Raw genomic sequence first — 23711 nt, 5'->3', positions numbered from 1 at the left:
TCTACCTGAGCATGCAGAGTCCTGCCTCATTTAATATAGGAGCTATTGCCTGAAAACACTCAGAAAGACACAAAAGGAACAAGTATGCCTAAAACATATACAGTTTCCATCTAATTTTGTTACATAATTATACTGTAATATCTATGAGAAATTTACTTGGTTGGTATCGTTCAGTTTATATCAAGCATATTTTTCTTGATTAATTACTGGACCAGACAAATATTTTTATTTTTCTGTTGCATTTTAGTAAAACAAATATTATGTCATGTCATGTTATGAGGGCAAAGAAAGTGTTTTTGAGTGAAGGAAAGATACCATATATGACAAGTATTTTGATTCTAAATATCTAATAATCATTAAAAGCAAACGGTATTAAAACTATACTGACAACGTTGTTCAGCTGATTGGAAATTTTTTGCAACACAAAAGAAAAGAAAAACTTTGTGTTTAAATAATATTTTCTAAAGATTTCTTTTATATATTAGCAGACTCACAAAAGCCAATTCAAGCCCAGGACCCTCCTGCAGTGAGGCGACAGCGTCACGGTTGCCGTGACGAAACATTACATTAAAAGAGCAATTAATTTGATAAAATGCCCAGCTTTGAAACCGAACACCTAAAATGTCGCAGCTTCAGTCTGTGTAACCGCGCGGGAATCGCTGACACGCAGTGAAAAAGAAATGAGACCCTCTGAATGACCCTGGTGAACGGATCCTGCTAACAAGCAGAAGTGTCTCACTGCTGTGACAGGAGCGTGGAGAGCACAGACTTGCGTAGATGTGTGTGTCACCACAGAGCAACAGCTCTAAGGAGACCGAAGAGAGACTGAAGCACTATTACTAGAAACCATGTTTGTCACAAGGAAATAAAAAGACTGCACTGCAGGTTGCCGTTCCTCAAAGAAGTACTGCTTGACAATCATTTGTTAGCTATGAAAATTTTTTGTAGTATTAGCTGTAACACAGAACTGTCGCGATTCAGATTTGAATGACATAAACGGTGTATGTGATGCTTTAAATCTACAAGTGTGACCATAAGGTACTTTACTCAAGAGAATCACCACGCAGATAAACATTACTACAACACACAGACAAACTGCGAGGAACAAGTGACAGACGGTAGCAGAGGGAATGCTTCACCACAAAAAATATTCAGACAACACATTCAGTTTAGAAAGAGGCATTACATCCTGCATCTGCACGTACAGAATGACAAGCTCTCAGAGCCTCCACTGAATTAAACTTTACATCAGGTGTTCTTTCCACTGACACTCATCCATCTCAAGTCATGGTGGCAGAACTGGCGTGGAGGAACGTAAACACACACATGCACTCCTGACACAGGCGAAGTAAATCAAATGAGCCACTTTGCGATTCTACGCTTGTCAGAGAGAACAACAAGACTCGCTAGCTGAAAACATCTGGCATTCCAGTGCAAACAGGAAGAGCAGATTCCTTTAACAGCTACTAAAGTGCTCTTTAGTGCAAATCAAACCAAATTCCACTGCATACACAACGCATGCCTCTGCAGGTGTGCGTATATACAATGCTTTCCATCAGTTCAAGTCAACCCTGTTACATGTTGAAGAAAATGTACATTTTTACATCTTTAGTTAACTTTAGGGCAACAGAATCTCTGCAACCATAAGAGAAAAGAGAAATTATCCAGTGAACAGCAGTTCTCTGGGTCTTGTTGATGCACGATGTAAGAGGGGAATAGCAAGACTGCTTTGAGCTGACTGGAAGGCAAGAGTAACTCAAATAACCATAACTTGGTTTACAACTAAGGCATGTGAAAGAGCATCTCTGAACGCACAACACATGAAACCATGAACCAGACAGGCTACAACAAAGCCGAGACCACACTAGGTGCCACTTCGGTCAAATTGAGGTTACAGTCCACACAAACTCGCTAAACTGGAAATAGAAGATTAGAAAACCATTGCCTGGTTGATGAGAGTCAATTTCTGCTGCAACATTTAGATGGTAGGGTCAGAATCTGCTGTAAAGGATGATGAAAGCATGGATCCATCCTGCCTTAGATGAACTTCAGGCTGCTGCTTGTGGTTTAATGATATGGAGGATATTTTCTTGGCACAATTTGGGCTCCTTAGTACCAGCTGAGCATCGCTTAAATGCCAAAGCCCACCTGAGTATTGTTACAGACCATGTCCAACTCTTTTTTTAATGGCTCAACTTAGATTCTCATTGAATTCAGTGTACTCAAAAGGCCTCCACAGTCACCAGATCTCAGTCCAATGGAGCACTTTTGGGATGTGGTGGAACGGGTCATTCACATTATGGATGTTCAGGCATTTATTATTTTTAATTCACCAAACACAAATTCCAAGTAACACACATGCCTTGATATTGTGCATCCAAACTGTGTGTGCTTAGGAAGGGCAGATGTAGTGCATGCTCTTTGCATGAGTAGGTAGGTGGCTTGTGGGAAATTTGTGTACAGGGCTCATGGCCATGATAATCCATCCATGTTTGCCATTAACCACCTTCCCACTTTTAGCAACATTTTTTCCCCACAACTCATAGAAAATGTGTCAGAACACAGTGAATTTGACTGTATGCAGGTGGCCAAAGAAAGCAGCTGCAGTAATAGTAGTGCTGTAAAAGAACCAATTTCCCTTTTTTCCCACCTAAAAAAAAGCAGGAGGCACAACATCAACTGAACATGCCATAAGCCTTCAAAGTAAAGTATTTTTTTAGTTGTGCTACGAGGTGTTTCTTCCAGTTGTGCAAAAATACACAATATGCATATTTTTTTATTCCACATAGCCTAAAAAAATATATAGTGAAAAATGTGTAGTTCCATCTGCAGACTTCATTTTAGTGTTATCTGAAATCGCAGTTCAGAGGTTTGCCAAATGCATCACATAAAAACACTCATACATGCAGACTCATAATCAGCAGTAGGATCAATGGTAGTTTTACACTGGAAAAACTAATGGACTGCATCTGCCTCGGAAAACCGTTCACTCTGCTCTATTACACAACAAATTTTTCACAGATTTGTAACTTGTGACTTTGTATGTAAGTCGTATCGGGCTGTGAGATTACCCAGAAGCTCCATGGCATCATCCTCGTCCTCGATCTCCTCTTCCACAACAGAGGGGGTGGGGCTGTGGACTGAATCAAAGGAGTCCTGGGACAGCATGGCAGCCAGAAGCTTCTTATGATGATGCTGCTGCTCCTTTAGCCCTTTGCTCTTCGCTTCCATCTTCAGGCTAAAGGTGAAATAAAAAAGTCTTAGCAAGAAAAATAGCATAAAGTAATATTTTTCAACCCTCATACAAACTGAATCACAATTAAATACTTATTAGCAAGTAATTACATTGTTGCTCACTTCTGTAAAGCATTTTAAAGTTGAATAGGTCATGAATCTGAAGCTATTATCTTCTGCAATAATATGCTTTGAGTTTCTGGGAAACACATGGAGAAAAATAACGGGTTTTATAATAACAGTGTTCCGACAGTAATTACATATTCTCATCCTAATCTGTTAGAGTTGTATCTAAGCAGACTCGAGCTTCCTAGCAAAAACAAAATAATGCATCTGCCCCAGTGCTATGCACATGCATGACTATACTTAAAAAGGTGTTTCGCCAATCATTGCACTTGGTAGTCATTCCATGGCTGGCACAGACAAAACAGAGTACAGTTATATGAAGTGTCATGTAGGTGCAGTGCACCTTGCTGTACCCGGGTAGCAGGAAGTAGATAAGACAAGATAATTGCTCTGAGGTGAGCAACAGTTAAACACTACCCACAAACCATTAGGCATTTAGAGGATGTCAGGTTGAAAAGGGAATCTAAGCTCAGGATTTATAAGCATGTAGGTGTTGAAAGCACCCCCTGCAGTTTTTACCCAACGGGGGAGCCAATGATCAAATCCAAACGAGTTACTTACTGCTTGAATCTTTTAAATATTCAAGAATGGAAAAGATATATCTTTTTTTAAAGGATCGTTAAATATTTATAAAATCTGAATACTATATTTCTAATATTATTTCTTCTTATATAATAGCCAATAGTATTACTGCTTTGTTCCAGCACGTCTGGCTTCTGTTTACATTTCAACATTGTCTTCAGCCTCCACTATTTGTTTTATCATAAAGGCGTACGCTAACATTTCCCACATGGTAATTTATAAACATTACGCGCTGATTGCCACGGATTTATCCATGGAAATCACGATAAAGCCATCCATACGTCAACATTTGTGGAAAGAGGATCACAGTTCTGAGACTGTATTCAATTAAAATAATAACTATATGAAAAAAAAAGAATGCTTTTCTTCATATTTCTGTTCCCACACACAACAGCGTCTTCATTTTCCTTTACAGTTAAGAGATACACATACCACACTGAAGGCTGGCTTCCTCTTACCTCTATATTGGCGAAATTAATTTTCATATCCCAGTGGCCGAGGGCGTGGATTATAGGGGTGGAAGAGAATTAATTTGATGCTAATCTCAGTTTAATGACTTCTATTTACAGCTAATGTGAAAGGGTCAAAAGATATTTCTTCATACCCTCCATGTGGTATTTATGCTAATAGTATCTGCTAATACGAGTAGTGTGGTTGGTATGGGGTGTTTTTTACAGCTTTTGTCTTTGGATGAAGAAAAAAACAAAAAAAAGTTGGACCATTTCGCTGTGATTGCAAACAGTCAGGTTTAACCTGAGGCTAAACTTTCCAACATTGCGGCGAGAATCTAAGATGAGAACAGCAAACAAAGCAGGAAAGTAATAATTGTGAAAAATAGAAGTAAACAAAAAAAAGAGAGAGGCTGCTCGGCTAGCTTGTGTGGAGACAGTGTTATTACTTTTGTGTGTTGTATAATGGGCCCACATCTAATATGAAAATCTCAGGCCCACTGTGCCTCCCTGTAGCTGTCCCAGAGTCAGCAATTCTTTTTCACCACAGGAGCCAAAACATTAAACACAATAAATATGACAAAAAATGCAGCTTTACGGCACTCTCTCTTCCTGTCTGAGTGACCAATAAGTAATCAGAACCCATAGAAGCGAATGTCTTTATATTTTTGTTAACAGAAAAAAACTTGTGTTCCTGCTATACGTTAAATGTGGAAGCCTCGCTCCACCGGAACTCCTTGAATAAACTTTGGCCACAGTTCGTTCTTGATTTCCCAAGTGCACTTTGCACTTATCCCTCTGGAAACTGCAGCCCATCATACAGAGAATGGACACAACCTGTCACTATCTCTTATGGTCATAAATGACAGGTGGGCTGGAATGAGGGACAGAAGCAAAAGTTTGTAAGTGAAAGCAAGTAAACTTGCAAAAGTCAGAGGAGGAAGATGGACTGCATAGACGAAAAAGGTCAAATGCATGAGGAAGAAATAAAAATATATGTGCTTTCAGATTGCTGATAGAAGTTTTAATTTATTTTTTTGGCAGAGCTTAGTTGAAAATGTTAAAATTTTCATTGGGAGTGTCTCGGATGGACAGGAGTACAAATGAGTATATCAGAAGGACAGCTCTTTGGGAGGTTGAGCAGACAACGTTGGAGAGGTTAGAGAGCGGTGAGCATGGAAAAAGAAGACCACAGAGGAGGTTCATGGATGTCGTGATGGGGGACATGCAGAGGGTTGGTGTGACAGAAGAGCAGGGTGGGGGAGATGAAGTCATATGAACCGCTGACTCCTAAAGGAAGCAGCCAAAAGAAGAAGAAACTGAACGCCTATGAGCACCATGAAGGGACGCCCCATTAAAGTTCACATGGGATTTTAAGCGAGGGCACTGCTAGTCTTTGCCAGCTTTCCATTACATCAGTGGTCATTTTTAGCTTCTCTAATTATAAACCTAACCAGTGGATTTAAAAATCTCTAGCCACGAAATTTTATGTCATTTAGTATTATGACTTTTAATAGAAACATGACACTAGGCTGGGTCAGAAAACTGCTTGGAGTAATTGAAAGTGATGTGGATCCCCAAACAGAATGTGATAAGGGAGCAAGTTCCCAGTAAATGCAATTAAGAGTTGATATAAATGATCTATGTGATGAGCCAGGTACTCCTGTAGTTAATGAGAGAAGAGGCTGTGATTATATTGGGACACGACACCATCCCAAACAAACAGCGGCTCGCGTTTCTCACAGTCTTAATAGGTAAATACAAAACATCTCACTTACACGCACGCACACAGAGCAGAGCTCATCAGTGAGCCCACACACACATCCCTATCTCCCAGCTCAGTGTTTAAACTAAGTGATTTCTCCCTATAATCCACCCATACAGTAACCTAATGAGATTAACACTGTGTGTATGTCAGCTCAGGCCTGAACATGATTTATGGTTTTATATCCATTCCTCCTTTAATTTGTCATATCAGAAGCACATGCATGCACTTGTGTGTGCGCACTAACACACATGCGCAGCCCTTGTCTTATCCATGTGGGGGGTAACTTGTTGGCATAATGCATTCCCAGAAGCAGAATATTTGTCCCCACAGTGACACATCTCTCCGTGGCTTTCACACAGCACCACAAGTTTGTCACACTCCTCATAGGAAAATACATAACATCTCATTTACACAAACACATATATCCGGTTCTGTTGGGACCATAATTTGTGTCCCCTTAGTGACAAAAGTCCTTATGGATGAGTGAGCAGTTAGGTAAAAGTCCCCACCAGATAGAAAAACATACGCATGAGTGGACACGCACACACACACACACACACACACACACACACACACACACACACACACACACACACACACACACACACACACACACACACACAGGGCAATAGCCTCATCTAACAACCAAGTCCACTTGACTTGGAACTTAAAGGGTTTTTTTAAAGATGACAAATGATTTGATAATGCAACGCACGACACAGTTATACTGTCATAAACGGGCCATTTTTAAAATAACAAGCAGAAAATTTCTTGGCCTTGAGGACACAGAAATGAGGTTAGCTTTAATTTGAAATTGGGTTGAAGCAGTATCATGGCAAGCATGTTTGATCGCGCCTTTGAAATGGGATTATCAAACCCATTCAGATGGGCATTCCTCAGGCAGCCAGAGTTAGAAGTCTACCTCCTCCTATTTAAAGAGCCAACAAGAGCTTTGTGAAGTTTCTGAAGTTTTAAACTTTTTGCATTAAGTGACTCACATACACTCATATAGATGACGTCACAAATATACTATATTCCCAATCACTAACCTCCCAGCAGGGCTGCTGTCTCCACTCCAACATACTTCAGTTTTAGACCGAGGGACGGGAGGGTGCAGCATTTCCGCAGCCAGCGGGTCTGCGTCATCTTCGTCCCGACCAACCCACTCCCCCACCACCCGAGGGCGCAGAACTGCGTTATATCCCACCAAGTTCTAAAACAGAAATGCATATTAAAACAGCAGGAAGTAGCAGACAGAAAGGGAAAGATTAAAATGAAAAGAAGCAGAGGTAGAGGTGAGAGGAGTCAGAGAACTGCTATGAATCTCTATCTTAACACTGTGTACTTTTAATTCAAAAAGAAACCCTCAATTATAATAATAATGGAGTTTTTTTTAAATAATAAAGTTCAGAAAAAGAGTAGAGTGTTGTCTGATATCTGCCTCCCAAGCAGCCTCTGTACACATTTGCACGATTCAGTGTGCAAAAAGCAAAAATACTTATCCTCATCTTTCACAAAATCCAGAAGGAATTCTATTGTCTCTGCACGATCTCAGCAGGTATTTAGTATTCATTCCCTGTTCTGTTCCACAGAAAAGAGGGAAAATCTCTGGACTATAAGCCAAGGATGTTGGACATGGTGCGCTGAGCAAAAAGTAAATTCCCTGTCAAAACATATGCTGTATTTCTCAGAGCCAACATTTTCAAAATCGATCTGTGCATCTCCAACCTGAGCAGCCGCTGCACTATTGTGCCGGGAGGGAATTTGGGCCAGGCGAGGACAAAGGCAGAGCGCAGACAAAGCTTTGCGAGCAAGATCCACAACGAAGGGGCAAGGGAGAGGGAGATGGAGGACATGCTTTACTGAAGTATCACTCTCGAATATCAATCCCTTGAGATAGCAGTTCATCATCAGAAAAAGATGATGTCTGTGCTGCTCTGTTGAGCAAGTGAAAGTTAAGAAATCTGGCTCTTTTATTTGATGTAGCATGAGTAATTCAGCAGGGGTGATGAGAGGAAGACCAAACTAGTGTCAATATAGGAGTGTTTTATTTTCCCGGCTAGTTAATATCTACCTGGTCAAGCTCATCAGAGATGGCGATGCCTGAGGAAAGAAGAAAATGGTTTAAAGCACAGAAGCATCTAATACGGTTTTACATCCCAGCTTAGGCTGCTTCTAAGCTTAGTGGTGAGCCTGTAAGATAAGCTGCTCTCTCCGGTTCCTTCTCGGGATTAACAGTGACATTTACAGAAAGGTCTAGACTTTAGTTCTATATGTTAAGATGTATTAAACGCTGCTGAGTATGATGTAAGCATGCATTCTGCTGAGTTGCAGCCACTCACTGCGCGACAGGCTCTCCAGGGCCTTGCCGAGCTTCTTGCTCTCCTGCAAAATGTGGTTGAGCTCATCAAAGTCCCTGCTCTCCCTCCAGTCCCAGGGCGGGTACTCGATTGACCGAGGCACTGGACATCACAGAAGCAAACATGCAATTTACGTCAGCGCATCCGAAAGCATTGCAGATCCACTTTGTGTGAGTATTATGAAATGGATGAGAACTGACCCTATGAAATGTCCAAATAACCATACTACAATCTGCAAACACCCCTGCTTGACTTTCTATTTGCCCAAACACGACTTTGTGAATTACTGCAGGATGAAGTGAAATGGAAACTTTGGCAGAAAAGTCACAGAGTGGCTTCCAGAGGCAGAGAGCTGACTGGACTGAGGCCAGGGGACAGTGTCTGTCAGTCTGTCAGTCTCTTTGATTAACAAAATAACAAAATAACTCAAACAGTCCCCTAGCAGCGCTCCAAAGCTTTTGGCGGTCTCACTCAGACATGCAAGGAGCAATATTGTTTTTTAGAGGACGGATTACTCGTTCATCCATATCAAACGTTCTTATGCTCAAACACAGCTGGACGGAAAATCAACATCAAGTAACAGTGAAGACGTGCCAAAAATGTGCCGGTTATCTACCAGCCTTCAGTCTCTGAAAACACACTGAAAACTATAGAGAGGAATTTGGATTAAACTTGATGCATGTTTGAATGAAACTAATATGTCCTGACAGGTGCAGAAAGTGAGTGGTCTGTTTCCCCACAAATAAACTCGAGGGCGAATATTTGTCAGCGCTGCAGCTACAATCTGCCTTCCCCTGCACTTGTTCGCTCTGACTAAGCTGCTTGGCATTCTAACAACTGTAAACACACAGCAAATTCGTCTGCCAAATACAGACATGAGAGGGGGGGGGGGGGGGGGGGGGGGAATCATTACTTCCGGCAACGAGTGTCATTCTCTCCTATGCGTGGCTCTGTGTGATGGTGCTGCCAGAGCAAAGGGCTACGCTGCATCTTAATAGCTTAGATTAGGGGTTAAGAATTCAATTCTCTTTGGATCTGCCCATTAAACTATCAGTCAGGCACAAGTGAGGCCAAACCCTTTGCCAAACAGTGCACAGAAAAGGAAGAGGGATTCATTTTGATCAGCGTGTGAGTGGACCTTTAGTATGTTTTTGACAGCTGTTGTGCCGGCTTCCTGCATACAAACTGTGCAATAATGATGAGAGACAGTTCTTTTGATTTCAATTTTTCATAAGCTGTGCATGCCAAAACACCTATGCATGTATTTTTAATGTGATTTGACGTTAAATCTAGCTTTGAAAGCTTCTTCCTCTGAAGGGGGCAACAGGAATGCTGCTAACACACCAAACCTCGATGCTGATGCACAGTTCTCCCGTTCACTCGTCCTCTTTTATGGACTTCACGAGGTTCTCGTGACACCCTCATCCTCTTGACTGTGAGCAATGCTCCTAACATAGTCTAAAATAGACTCGGTCTGGCAATGACAGAGCACAGCGTTACATTATTGAAGAAGTCTGTGGCGCCGCTTGATACCCATTTGACCTATTCTTATTGCCTCAATTGCCATACTTCATTCTAACACCACAGCTAAAATTAACCCAGGAAAATCATTTTCATATATTCTGCATGAACCCAAGAAGTCTGTGAAGAATCCCTCTTTAGAGTGCGTAGAAGTGCACGGCTGTAAGTAAGTGTAGGCTATAATAGGTGGTCCTTAATAATGAACTCGTCTGCAGGGCTCTGAAAGGCTGGAAGGAGGACACTGGACTATACAGTGTGACTAACTTTAATTAGACATAATTATATCAAATTTAAAATGGAGATTAAAGTCAATGGAGCGTGTAATTGGGAAACAACTGATATCAACAGGTATCAAAACAGTGCTGCTTCACATTTAAAAATGGATTATGTGTGTCCGGGTGTGCATGTGTAAGTAACACAACCAGGAAAAAATTTAAGAAGTAAAGATTAAATAAAAATTAAACTTACGGGATTTGGATTCTGGTGAAGGCGGAGAGATACTTGAAACAGCAAGGTCGCTCTTTGATTTTTTTGGCTTCTTTGGGTGAATTTGCCACGGCTTTTCATAGTTGATGTAATCCCTCCGAGTGTTTTTGTTTTCTGTCAGGAAAGAGTCTGAATTTATGTTCAGCATATCATAGGACTATTTATCATGAACTGGGGGTACTATGTGCAAAGGCAAATACTTTGTTCTTCTTGTGTGTGTCTACCGCAACCATAAATGACAGCAAAGCACAGGAGACATTTTTGCTAAAATGAATCAAGGGCAAATATATTAAACTCTTTTTTTTTTTTTTGCGGGGTAGACAGGGAGTTTTGTTCGTCCAGGTCCGAGAGAAAGGCAGGGGACATGCAGCATATGTATAATGTGTTTGCATGTGTGTGTGCACCAACCTGGGGAGCTCTGTGCCCAAAGTGCAGCAGAACCTGAGAAAGCTCTGTGTAGCTTGCCAGGGCTGTCTTGCTTGGTCTGCAGGTGATCAATGAGAAAAGGGATTGGATGGTCTGGAGTCTCAGTTATCAATTTGGTCATCAACTCCTAGAGAAGAGGGCAAAGCAGAGAGCCATTAGAGCAAAAGTGGCACTGCAACAAGAGTGAGAGAGAAGGTCCGAGCAAGCGGAGTATCGGCCATGCTGATGCTGAGAAACACAATCAATCCCTAGAAGCATCCCAGGAGTTTTTTGGAGTTGAAATCACTCAAAGCAAGTGTGCGCGTCCAGCAAGTGGAGATTTATACCAAGCCCGGTATCACAGTCTTTAAATAATAAAAGATGGTACTAGTTTTTCCTTACAGACATGGAGCAGTTCCCTTCCGTGTCTATTAGTAAAACATGTCTGCAAGCTTGTTAAAAATCAGATGAGGCAAATAAGTATACAAGTAAATAAACACTGCAGGAATCAAGGGTGTTCTTCAGCAGCCTTTTCGCTGAGTAACATTTGAAATATGAAGGGCAATTTTTAAAAAATGCTCTAGAATACCAGAGAAAGCAAAATGAAGGCGCAAGTTTTTCTCCAGCATCACATCTGGTGATTTTCCAAAGTTTGCAGCCTGAAAGTGTTATTCTGACCACGTGCATTTGCACAGTTGAGAAGGTGTTGAGCAATCGTTGTGTTAGTATTGTGTATAATACACTTTCAGCAGGCCCACAGTGACATATGGGACTTTTCAAGGTATTTTGAGGGTTAGATTTCATTTTACTGACTTATTAGTCTGCCAATAACTCAGTATATATTTGTAATCTCTGATAAGTATGAGAAGGTGGCCCCTTCCTTTCTTTTTGAGCTGCATTTGACAATGGTACACAGACTAATAGAAATTTTTAAAGTATGACTAGCGAATATAGCGCCACGGAGACCTGACTCAGTGCTGCACAAAGCTCCACGGATATGATGATGGCAGCCAGTTATAAAATTCAATATATCACCCATGCCTAGATAGTTTTGACACTTAGAGAGGAACTTGGCATTGGCAGTCTGACAAATATAAGGTGCACAACCCTGTGAATGTCACAAAAAGTGCACAACTCCTAGTTGTGCTCCTGACTTGGTGCACTGCAGGCTCTTCCAATCAGTTTGACACCGAAACAATTATTTACTCACAGCTTAAGTTAAAAATGGAAACTACACGGACACAAGTGGCGTGCACAAGACTTCCGCGGATGGTTGTTCATGTAGAAAGAGCGCCCAGATATTACATGTAAGCATAAGGATAAACTCACATTTTTGAATAAGGACATTTTGAGAAAAAAGCAGCAGAAAATGAAGAAGTGTACCTCAGAAAAAAAAGAGAGAAAAACACACTGGTGGGAGTCACAGTAACAGGTGCTGAGGGTGGAGGCCATATCTCACTCTGCATGCTAATTTCAAATCCTTCAAACGCATGATGGGAACTGCTTCAAACGAACGATCATGTTCAAACTAATCACGTCCTACCCGTTTACGACACATTCCCTCCTTGTACACACACACTGACAAAAAACACAACAACAGAAAAATATTAACACTGCCCAAAACACTTCTTAATACACTAGCTACGATACAAATGCAAGCGCAGAAGTGGGTTTTATTTTTCTTCACCTACAGAAAACCACAGAGCGAAACTCTTATATCACAGCTATAGGGAATAGCAGTCCCTTTGAATATGATGGGTGCAGTGAAATGAGCATATGTCTGCTCCTGTCAGTATATTTGTGTGTGCCGCTGCGATACGGTATGAGAACGAACTCTGTTTGACCAGTTTAAGCCATTCAGAGCAGAGCTCAGGCTGACTTCAGGATGACTACTGCAGTGAAGCAGAGAAGCCATTAGTGGACTGCAGTGAATTGGCAGTAATGTATGGATAAAATGAGTGCGTCTGTGTGTATGTGTGTGTTTAAGTATTTGTGATAGGATACACTGTAGAGTTGCTTACCTAGCAGAATTGTATTTTCCTACGCTTTGATGGCTGGTATGCATTTGGCAATATGAGTTTATTTGCATATGTGCGTGTTGTTGTTTTTTTAAGAGGTAGAGACAGGATAAAGAGAGCCTGCCTGTGTGTGTATTACAGCTGGCTAGTCTTGGCTGCACTATGTGTGCTCAGAAAGCTAATCAGGTAATTGGTCAGGGGGACATTCCTGCTCTGCCCCAGTGTCTACAGCAGCTCTGACAGGAAACAGCATGTGAATGGATAAACAGGGCGCATGCTGAAATGTCTCTCTGTAAAGGCCTAACAACACAGGCAACTCACGCCACTGTTTGCAGGAGTAGCACCACATGAGAGAATAGCGCACCGAGAGTTTAGCAAAGCAGCGCTCCTCACCATAGTCTAACAGTTTAAAACCTCTAAAAGTGGCACAAGGCAAAAGTTGTAATTACTGCTTAGTAGTTCCTGTGGGTAATTTAACTAACTTACCAACAGGAGGTCTATTACTGAAGGTTGTAATTTGGAAGCAAATGATGAGAACTCTGTTAAGTGCCCCAAGTGTTCATTTCTTTTTGCAGGAAAGGGGTAAAGGGAAGACGGTTCTTAGTGGGATGTGCGTTCACAGGGATGCACAGACAAGAGAAGGAAGCGATGATGCAAAGAAAGAAAAGATTCCATAGCTTGCAGCTACATGTGCATTCTGCACACGTCTGTACTGTACAGCACTCTTGTGTCAACGTGTATTGATTGCACGCACTACAGAGTGTTCTGCTTCCAGCATGACACATGGCTGTTTAATGAGCTAAAGCACCTCTTCGTCCTTTACCATCTACAATGACAATTGTAATAAGGCAAAACCTCACACTGTAAGCAGCAGATCCCACTAAATCTGCACGGTGGATATGCAAGCATTTGCATTGCTCACGTATGCAGCGGAGCAAAGTAACCGTGTCTGACACTTTCACGTTCTATGGTAATGAGCTGCTTTAAATAACACCAGTCTTGTTTTGATAAGCACATGCTGTTAGACGGGTAATCACATTTCCTTCGACAGGAACCACAATAAGATGTAGACTCAAATTTGGGTCAACATTTTTCGGTGCAAGCTGACTTTAATACTATTTGGTTTGGACTTACTTGCACCAGCAGAACATCGTCCTTAACGTATGGTTTTATATGTGTGAGAGAGATTTAAAGAGTGCCCGAGAGTTTCGGTCTGTGAAGCGGTGATCTCCAAGCAGCCCAACAGGTGGCGGAAGCAACTGAGACAGTGGAGTCTCAGTTCGTATTTGTGCAGATGCGTCGTTTGGCGGGATATCTGCGTGCCCCAGGCAGTTTCGTTCGGTCACAGTAATTGACAAGCTGTCAGCCAGCCAAGAGACACCCATGTCCTTGGAAGCTCTCGAGGACTCTCTCCGGGGACAATAGCAGTCATGATACGCTCACTGATGCCTGATACCCCACAACTTAAACAAACTCCCTGAATTAAAAGTGGAAAGAAGTCGAAAATAAGAGAGGAGGGCAAAGAGAAAGTTCTGGAGGTCGTGCACGAGTAGCAGGCTGAGACAGTTTTGACGGTGGCATTGAAAGAGGACAGGAAGAGAGAACTCTACCAGGGTGGTGGGTAAGGACAAATCTTCAAACTCTGGTGACACAGAGTATCCACGCGGTTCAAGTGTCGGTTGCAGTATAATAAATTTTGCCAGTCCCAAGGGGTTCATTTCCATTTGTTACCTTGGACACTTGGATAATGATTTCTCTTGTGCAAATCAAAGACGGAATCACAAAGAACACGGACAAGAATAAAAAAGGCTGAAGTAAAAAAAAAAAAACACCAGATACCGACAGAGCCAACGCTGCTTCACAAGCTCTGTGATTTAAGCGACTTTGCCTAAGCTTTAGTTCTTTTTTGTCAACCTGTGAGCTGATGAATTTCCTCCTCAGCCATTGTAGACTCCTGGTGGACTATTTGAGCTATGGATTTATGGATGCAAGGAGACACTGAGCCTGCAGCACACAACACTTACTCTGCATGAGTCGGCTTTCTGTGATGTCTGTGTTCCAAAGAGGAAGTATATCTATTCACATATCTACTGAGACAAGCGCAGTGTGTCTGTATTGCAAGTATGAGGGTAGACATAAGAGGATTTCAGCAGTATAGAGCACATTTACACATTTTATTTCAGGCTTGCTTGAATAAAATCAGTGTCACCTTCAGCATGTTCCGGACTTGCAGAAACAGCTCCTCCAATACTCCCTGGAGGGCTTCCTGTCCCTGTCACCTATAGAAGAGGCCAATGGCTGCCAATGATTTACTTATTCTTTCTGTTAATAAAATATGTCAATGCAAAGTCACATCACAGGTGACTTAAGGTGACATGTGAGTGTCTTTATAGTTCAGAGCCAACGTAGGTGAAGACACGCAGAGGGAGAGCAAGAGATGTGCCGGTGGAAGACATCCAAACCCTGAATAAGCAGGAAGGCAAGAGCAGAAGAGATCATGTGGAAGAGGAGACTACAGGAGAGGCAATGTCACCTGGCCAGACTGGAACCAGCAGATAAAACTGCTCTCGTCTTCCTCGCTGATATGCACCCTTCACTTGCTTTGTCCTTGCGGAGTATTTGCTGATTATGTTTGGCCGGTTTCACTGTAGGGCGCTGTTGGATTGACAAAATTTGCCAAAGCAATTTTCAATCGAACATCTTCCAGTATCACATCTTTCCCCTTTCCATTTGCATTTGTTTCTCCTGCAGTTTAATTTGTGCCATTTACTGTTCTCTGTCACTTCTGCACTTCTGCAACTAGGGAGAGCAATTATTATCACCCTCTATTTATTTCCGTATGGTTTCCGATACTGTTGGATTAATAACAATAAAATAAGCGTGTAAATGCTAATTTGCTTATCATCTTTTTGGTAATTATCTGTGGTGCTTGCTGTGTTCCACAGGAACAGATTTATTCACAACATTTATACGTGACTTAACCTTTTCAAAACCTACATGACGATCTTTCTGCTGCACAGCAATCAAGTAATTAAAATAGAAAACGAAACGCACAGAGGCCTTGCTATGACTATCACTGCATTCAATGTATTTTGTGTTCTATATGAGAAACACTTTTTCTTCACAAAGCTCTTCTTTGCAAACTTCTTGGGTATCTTTTGTATATCTTTTTAACTACACATCAACTTCACACAGTCACAAGACTACCTAGCATTTGAAAAATCAGAAAAACTGAATTTTATTTACTACGCTCACTGAACACTTTATTAGGGACACTTTGCCCCATATTGCCCACACTATTACACCACCATGTGCCTAAACTCGTAAGAAAAGCCAGGATGGACTCGTGCTTTGATTTTGGTTAGACAAGCTTCTATCAGCTGAATGCTGCAGCAGAATCTTCTATTGTTCAAAAGTTTTGGTGAGCTCTTGTGTCAGTTTTTCGACACAGTGTGGACCTCTGCTGCTGTAGCCCATCTGTTTCATTCAGAGATGGTCTTCTCTGTTGCTTTCCTATCACCTCGAACCAGTCTGGCCATTTTTGGCTGATCTCTGGCATCAACACGCCATTTTCACTCAAAGAACTGCTGTTCTTTAAGTATCGTCCCAATTTTGCCACTTTTTTATCGCCATCACTCAAGGATCTCATCCACGAGCCAGCTCTACGTCAACAGTGTGTAGATTATCCTCTTCAAAATAACATACTGTGTAGCACAATACAATTGGGGACAACTAATACTAGTTAGAGCTAAAGTTGGGAAGACACAGAATGAGCACTGTGGATTGTTTCCGCCATCATTTACATTAAAGCTGAGCTGGAAAGGTAATGGACAAACAGCCAAATTAACTTTGTCTTTGCAACCTTTAAAAACACACACATTATAGAAATACATACAGTATGAGCACTGATAGTGTCTGCACACTGTACACACATGGTCATTAGTCACCAGCTGAACAAACAGAGGGCAACTGTCAAGGCTCTTTGTATCACATGATCAGCTCTCCTACACCACCAGCATGACTATCAGCTTCACACATCAGTAAGCCCCCAGGATCAGCGGGCTGGAAATGGACGTGATATCTTTATTAGCATGCACCAGAGCCACTGTACTCTCTCTCTCTCCTGATTGTTTCCTGTCTTCTTACAAATACAAGGATACTCCTTCCCCCTGCCTAACACTGCACGCTTTAAGTCTTCCTCATTTTGGACTTCACTCATCGTGTCCCTGCTCGATCTTCCAGATACCACAGAAATGCTTTACCTTCCCTCTTTGTCCCCATCCTGCACTCCCTCAGGACCAACCTGGCCTTGGGCCGTGTGTTGAGCCGCCTGTCTCGTGGTAATTACTCTAACTGTGCCTGAGGGGAAGCCGTGTTAACCCGTGCATGACCACACATCTGTCACACCAAGTTACCAAACTCAAGACCATCACAGAGTTTGAAGAAAAAGATAACGTCTAATTGATACGGATGCTGCAGCACTTTCTCTGGCACATTATGATGCAATTTAACCAATCCTAACCTTCTCTCCCCTGAATTTTGATGCTGTTCATTTGTAAATGAATCACTTACCCTACCAGCCAGACATCAAAAGGGAAAAAAGGCTTTGTTTCAATTTTCTCACGGTGTCGTAATAAATTACCAAAGGAAATCATTTTATTCCTAATTGACAGGTATTTACCAAGCCTACACATTTACTTAAAATGATTCAAAGTGAGCAGATCTGTGTCTGCATGCTGTAATAACCCACCAACATGTGTGCATACAAATGGCTGAAACTACAACCAAAAGAGCAAGCGTAGAAAACCCGAAGCTATACTTAGTCTTGAAGATGTAAGGTAACGAGCTTATCTGGATTTATGATCAAAGCGACTCACTTCTCATATTGGACTGTATGCAATATGATATACAGAGTGTTTTTGATAATTAATGCTAAATATTTAGTAATACCCACTGTTGCATCACCAGTCTTTAGGATGATCATTCATTAATTTTTGCTTCAGGTCAGTTTGGCTAAGTGACAGACGGAGGGGTTTCAATGAAATTACAGAAATCCAAAATAAAGAGAAGAAAAGGAGTTAAATTGGATCACTTTCCAGCAGGAAACACAAGGAAATAAGATAAAATTCATCTTTTAAGCTATGTGTTTTCTTTAAAGTTACACCCTTTGTAATTAATGATACATTTTTGTCGATGTTCTTGTTTATTCGACCTAGATGAAACAACATTTATGTTTTGTAGTCCGTCTTCTGTATATTGTAGTTTCGATATGTCACACTGGCCTATTTTACAAGTGCTCGTTAAATGGCCGTAACGCTGTTATCATTTGTGCTAGAGATGAAATGCAAACAGCTTTGGGAAAGAATAGAAGAAATTTGCTGTAAAAAAAGTCAGCTCCACCTGGATTTTACCATGTGCTCGTCACATGATCTTACTCCTCGACAATTTTAATCTAAAGAGAAAATTAAAATTGTCCCTGAAAGATGAGAATTATTTTGTAATTTTACAGCCAAAATTACAAAAAACATCCAGGTGACCTGTATGATACTTGGATGATAAAGGATTAAGGAGTCTAGTCAGATTCTCTGAGCACCGAAAGTCCTTTTGAATTTTTCTTCACAAATTTGCTTAACCCCATGATGTTCTCGCTCAAAGTGATTAGAAAAGGAGGTAGGAGGTCATTTTTTGGATTATTTGACGGTACCCTCTCCCTCCTGTCTGCCACATCCTGATTAGTCTCCCCCCCGCCCCCCAAACACCTGTTCCCTATTTGCCAATTACTCACCCATCTCCCATCAGTGAGCTGCTCACTGCAGGATGTGCTGTTCCTCTATGTTCCCTGTCAGATCGTCTTACTTTCACCATGTCAAGATTTCCAGGCATTTCTTAGTTTTTCTTGTTTTCTAGTGTTCTTGTTATTTCTCATGTTTAGTCATTGATTTTCTTGTGTATGACCTTTTTGGGCTGTTTTATGGATTTGCCTTTTGCCTGCTCCCTACTTGGATTGTTTACTTTGCTGCCTTCCTTGTTCCTATGATCACTGCTTATTTTTGACTAAAAATATAGACTTTGGACATTTACTAAGCCTCCCCTGTATTCTCTGTTCAAGTCCTTTCCTCTCTCGTTGTTACATTGCAGAAAATACTGACCTTATTTCCTGTTGAAAGGGAAAAAATAAGTTGAAAGAAAAGAAATCAGACAGCAATCCAAGTTCAAAGAATATCAATTATATTAAATCCTGATCTGACTGACCTATGATACACATTCCTAAAAAATAAGACCAATGTTCTTCTGTGTTCTAATTTATAGTTAATTTAATGATTTTACAAAATATACTGTTAATGGCATTTTCTAATCATTTGAATGACAGCTCTGCAGTCTTACAAGAAACGGATGCAGGCAGAAACATGGATATCAGCATAGAGAGTGAAGGTGAGACAAAGGTTCTACCTCTGTAGGGCGGATGCTGTTTGGTTATGAAAAGTATGACATGGACCAGAAAACTGTACTTTGCAAATTATGACTTAGGTCAACTCAAATACCAAGTAGTCCCACATGCATTAAACTGTGATGCACTGTGTTTTCTGACACCTTTCTAACCAATTTGAGCTAAAGTAGTTCATCTGTTGCATTGAACTACTCAGCCTTAGCCTTTGGTCCCCACATGCATCAACGAGTCTTGGCCATCCATCACTGCTCCGTCCTTGGACCAGTTTAAGATACCGACCACCGGAGACCAGGAACACCCCACAAGAGCTGCAGTTTTGAAGATACCCTGATCCATTCATCTAGTCATTGCAATTTGGCCCTTGTCAAACAAATCTTTATGCTTGCCTATTTTTTTTTTTTTTTTTTTTTGCTTTCAACACATTGACTTTGAGGATAAAGAGGTTTGGGTTACATCTCACAGTCCTAGTTCCATTGTAAAGTCAAATGCTCAAAGTAATTAAGATCAAGCAATGTAAATTAATATTGTAATTTATCAAATTTTATGTGACTTTTTTACTTTTTGACTGATGGCTCTCAATTAACATGAATCAATTCAATATTTTAGGTCTTTAACTATTAAGCATTTTATTAAGTCTTATTTCAGAGTATTTGTTTGTATTGTGTGAATATGCACTGTTTCATTGTTTCAGTGTCTTAAGTGGGCGCGACAGGACTCCAGGTTTGTAGTGGCTCAATTTTGGACAATAACATAAATAATATGCTCTAAAGTGTCCAGCACTTTAATTTACCTGCAATTAAGCAGAACATTTAACATGTTATAACAGCAATTATCTACCTGAGTTCTGCCATTTGGTTTTCCTATACAGTGTAGATAATCTTGAAATGGGAAGAAATCACAGTAAATGCAGGTCTGACACAGTGAACACATATTTATTAAGTTTAGGTGTATGTTTATGGCCAACAAGAAATATTAAAGTTTCACTGAGACAGAAAGATGAGGGATGTTGGTAATAATGTTGGTGAAAAATAAGCTGCAAAACACTCAATCACACAGAGTCCAGTAAATTATCTCCAAAGGAAGTGGATCAATAGGTCAGGTGGTGTGTGTCTGTGCATATACGTGTTTCCCAGCCCTACCTGACCTCTTAACAGCACTGCAGGGCTGGACTTCTTAAACCCTGGACGCAGCACATTAGCAGAACTACACAGCTGAGCAAGTTGGAGTGGAACTTTTCTACGTGAACGGATAAACAGTTCACTCAGAGAAATCTTGAGGGAGAAGCAAAGTCATTTAACTTCACTCGAAGCAGAAACACCAATAAGTAGAAACTGAGCAGCCTACTCGTTTAAATTCCTGCACCTTGACCCAAAGCATTGGCTCAAACAAAGTGCAAATTCAGTACGGGTGTTCTTTTTTCCCCAGTCATCGATTTCAAATCTGTCATTCTCACTGTGTAGAACTAATTGAACCTGATCTTCTTTTTTTAAGGCATATGAATGATGAAAGCAATACATGCACAAACTTCAAAGAAATTATATGCATTCGTGTTGCGCCGATATTTTAGAAGCAACAGTATTTTCCATTTGCAAGTTTCTAAACACTGTTGTGAACAATCCAGACCTGTTCTATTTAATTAAATATGTATGTAAATCACACTAAATACAGTCTACATCATATCGCCGAGCAATCACAGCAGCCTCTAAACTATAACAAATACTCAATTCATGTCAAACCTGTATTCAAGCTATTAAAGTCACAAAGGAGAAAAAGTCAGACCCCAATTGCTTCACAGAGCAGGGCTGTATTTCAACATCTGACTGTTACACCAGTTTCCAGTTCAATGCTGTGACATTTTTTTGATCCAGGCAACATTTACATGATCCATCAGTTCACAGTTCCAACAGAACCATTATATCGGCTAAGACATGATTGACAGATCACAGCGGGGAGGAATATGAGAGCGGGTTTTTTTACACCGTCTGCTGATAAAGGCAAAGAATGCACCATTTTACACCAACTGTGTTACACGAGTTTAAATGTCAGAAGTTTGCAGGTAGATCCTGCAGATCCTCCTTCGATAAAGCAAAGATTAAAGAATTAGACCCATTATTTCATTCAATTAATGAGCCCTGTGTGTTGACAAATGTCAGGAAAGGGGGGCTTTTATAGTTTTAAAAAGTGGCATTTACAATGGAGTATCATACCGAGTATAACAACGAAACCTGAGCATGTGACCTTCAGCTTGCTTTAATGCCTAACACTGACTGGGATTTGTTACATTGCAGTGAAACTGCTAAGGCATTGGAAAAGGGCAGGTGTTTGAAAAGAATATCAATTTACCAAAACACTTTACAATACGTTAGAGAGCAATTACTTCAGTTATTATGAGAGGCTGCTTCACTGTTTTGGAAGAATATTATGTCTGTGTTGACTCAGCTTGCTATCTCTGCAAAGCAACTATTTCATTAGTGGGGTGGGAGATCGATTCTCTGGCAAATCATAAGCTGTGTCTCATCAGGGCGAGTAAATGAACCCTCGCTTCTACTCACACTGTTTAAGACTGCAGCTGGGTATGAGGAAGGAGTGATGGCGCTTTGCCTTAGGAGGAAAAAAATTAAGCTGAAGTTGGATTTTTATGCAACATGAAAGCCAAGGGTAGATTGGTACAGATCGGAGAGTTCAAGGAGGGAGGGAGGACTTAAACATACATAGCCAATATTGTAAGAGGACTCTTAATGGAGACAAAGGACGTCTTTTATTTCCATAACAAACTTGTACACTTGCGTTCGGAAAGGCTCTTCAATAAATATATTTAGGAGATCCTTCAGCAAACAAAGGGCGGCCTTTACTATGAAGAGTTATGTAAAAGCTGAAGGAGACAATCCATTTATATTTTCTGTACGAATTAGATCGTTCGCTAAAGAACGTCTCTACAGAGTACTACCGCTACACACAATTTCTGCACTAATGAGCTAAAAGACTCCTGGGAATACAAGTGTTTAAGTTCAATCATCATTAATTTAGTGGTGTTGTGACGGTTATGCTGCGTTTGGACTTTTTTTGTGTGGATGTGTGATCCACTTTCCACTGTTTGTGTATCTGAGAACAGTGTTGAAGTTTAGCTAGCAACGAGCCACCACAACAGAGATTAATTACCTGTGGCTAGTATTCAAGTATTCATCAGTGTTCCTGTGACAGTGCAGTGAAATGAATACCATGTTTTTAAGCTTGCTATCTTGTCATAATCAAGGGCCCGAGTGCAGAAGACTGCAGTTCCTTTAGTGGCCCTTTGAGGCTGGTTCCACAAGCAAGTCAGCCACGTTAAACCTCACCGAGGAAAGAAACCACTTTAAAGCCCGCTACAATTTTTTGCTACTTCTCATCAACTCAAAGAACTAGATCTCTCAGTCGTGTTTGTGGTGTCGGTGCCTTTTCAAAGTACATTATCTCTCCAAACTGTCCCATTCTGTTGCTTGATCACTAAGCCTGCTAGCATTTTATGTCATTAGGAGATGTCTGTTTATGTGCGCTGCACCCATAGAATTCCTCTTGCTTTGCTAATGTAGCCTGACAGCTCATACTGATAACTGTCCCCTTCACCTTCAAAACAGGGTCCCACAAACCAACAGGTGATATCACAGTGGTTACATCCAAATGGGCATAGTTCAAAAACAATAAAAACTAACCTCATAGCCAGCAACATGTAGCTTGAGAACCTGGTTTGTGGTTTTACACTCAATGCCCACTTTGTTAGTCACGCCTGTTAAACTTCTTATTAACGCTTTAATTGGCCAATCACACGTCACCAACTAAGTGCATTTAATCATGTAGACATGGCTGAGACGACCTGCTGAAGTTCAAACTGAGCATCAGAATGGGGAAGAAAAGTGATTTGAATGTGACATGTTTATTGGTGCCAGACATAGTGGTCTACTTCAGAAACTCTGGATCTACTGTACAACATATTGAACCTTGTGGCAGATGGGTTACAGCAGCAGAAGACCACACCACGCAACACTCCTGTCAGCTGAAAATAGCAAACTGAGGTCGCTATTTGAAAGGATGAAGCCATCCTGCCTTGTTTCAAAGGCATAGACCGGTGTAATGGTGTAGGGGATATTTTGTTGACACACTTTGTACCAATTGAGCATCATTTAAACACCACAGCCTACATGAGGATGGTTAGTGAGCATGTCCATCCCTTCATAACTACAGTGTACCCATCTTAAATAATAATAGTGTCCAATGACTGTAGCTCTATGACACTTTAATATATTTTTGTACAAAACTATTTATGGAGATTAAAAAAGA

The 23711-nt window shown here is 40.9% G+C and overlaps 1 protein-coding gene across 4 annotated transcripts in view; it reads right to left on the bottom strand.

The window, feature by feature from the left end:
- The window catches only part of cUnh8orf34 (chromosome Un C8orf34 homolog), a 70392-nt gene that overhangs the window by 44077 nt on the left and 2604 nt on the right, over nt 1–23711 (bottom strand). For all 4 annotated transcript variants that reach the window (XM_082546678.1, XM_082546679.1, XM_082546680.1 and 1 more), the window contains 6 exons: nt 10935–11079; nt 10509–10640; nt 8502–8621; nt 8234–8262; nt 7209–7372; nt 3072–3238 (listed from right to left, as the gene is read on the bottom strand). In XM_082546678.1, the coding sequence (XP_082402804.1) occupies nt 3072–3238; nt 7209–7372; nt 8234–8262; nt 8502–8621; nt 10509–10640; nt 10935–11079 (757 nt within the window). The remainder of the gene's footprint in view (nt 1–3071; nt 3239–7208; nt 7373–8233; nt 8263–8501; nt 8622–10508; nt 10641–10934; nt 11080–23711) is intronic.

Source organism: Aulonocara stuartgranti (genome assembly GCF_965226115.1).
Source record: "Aulonocara stuartgranti genome assembly, chromosome: 9".
NCBI classification, from domain to species: Eukaryota; Metazoa; Chordata; class Actinopteri; order Cichliformes; family Cichlidae; genus Aulonocara; species Aulonocara stuartgranti.
The sequence above is the reverse complement of the archived record's forward strand: the minus strand, read 5'-3'. Positions and strand labels throughout refer to the sequence as shown.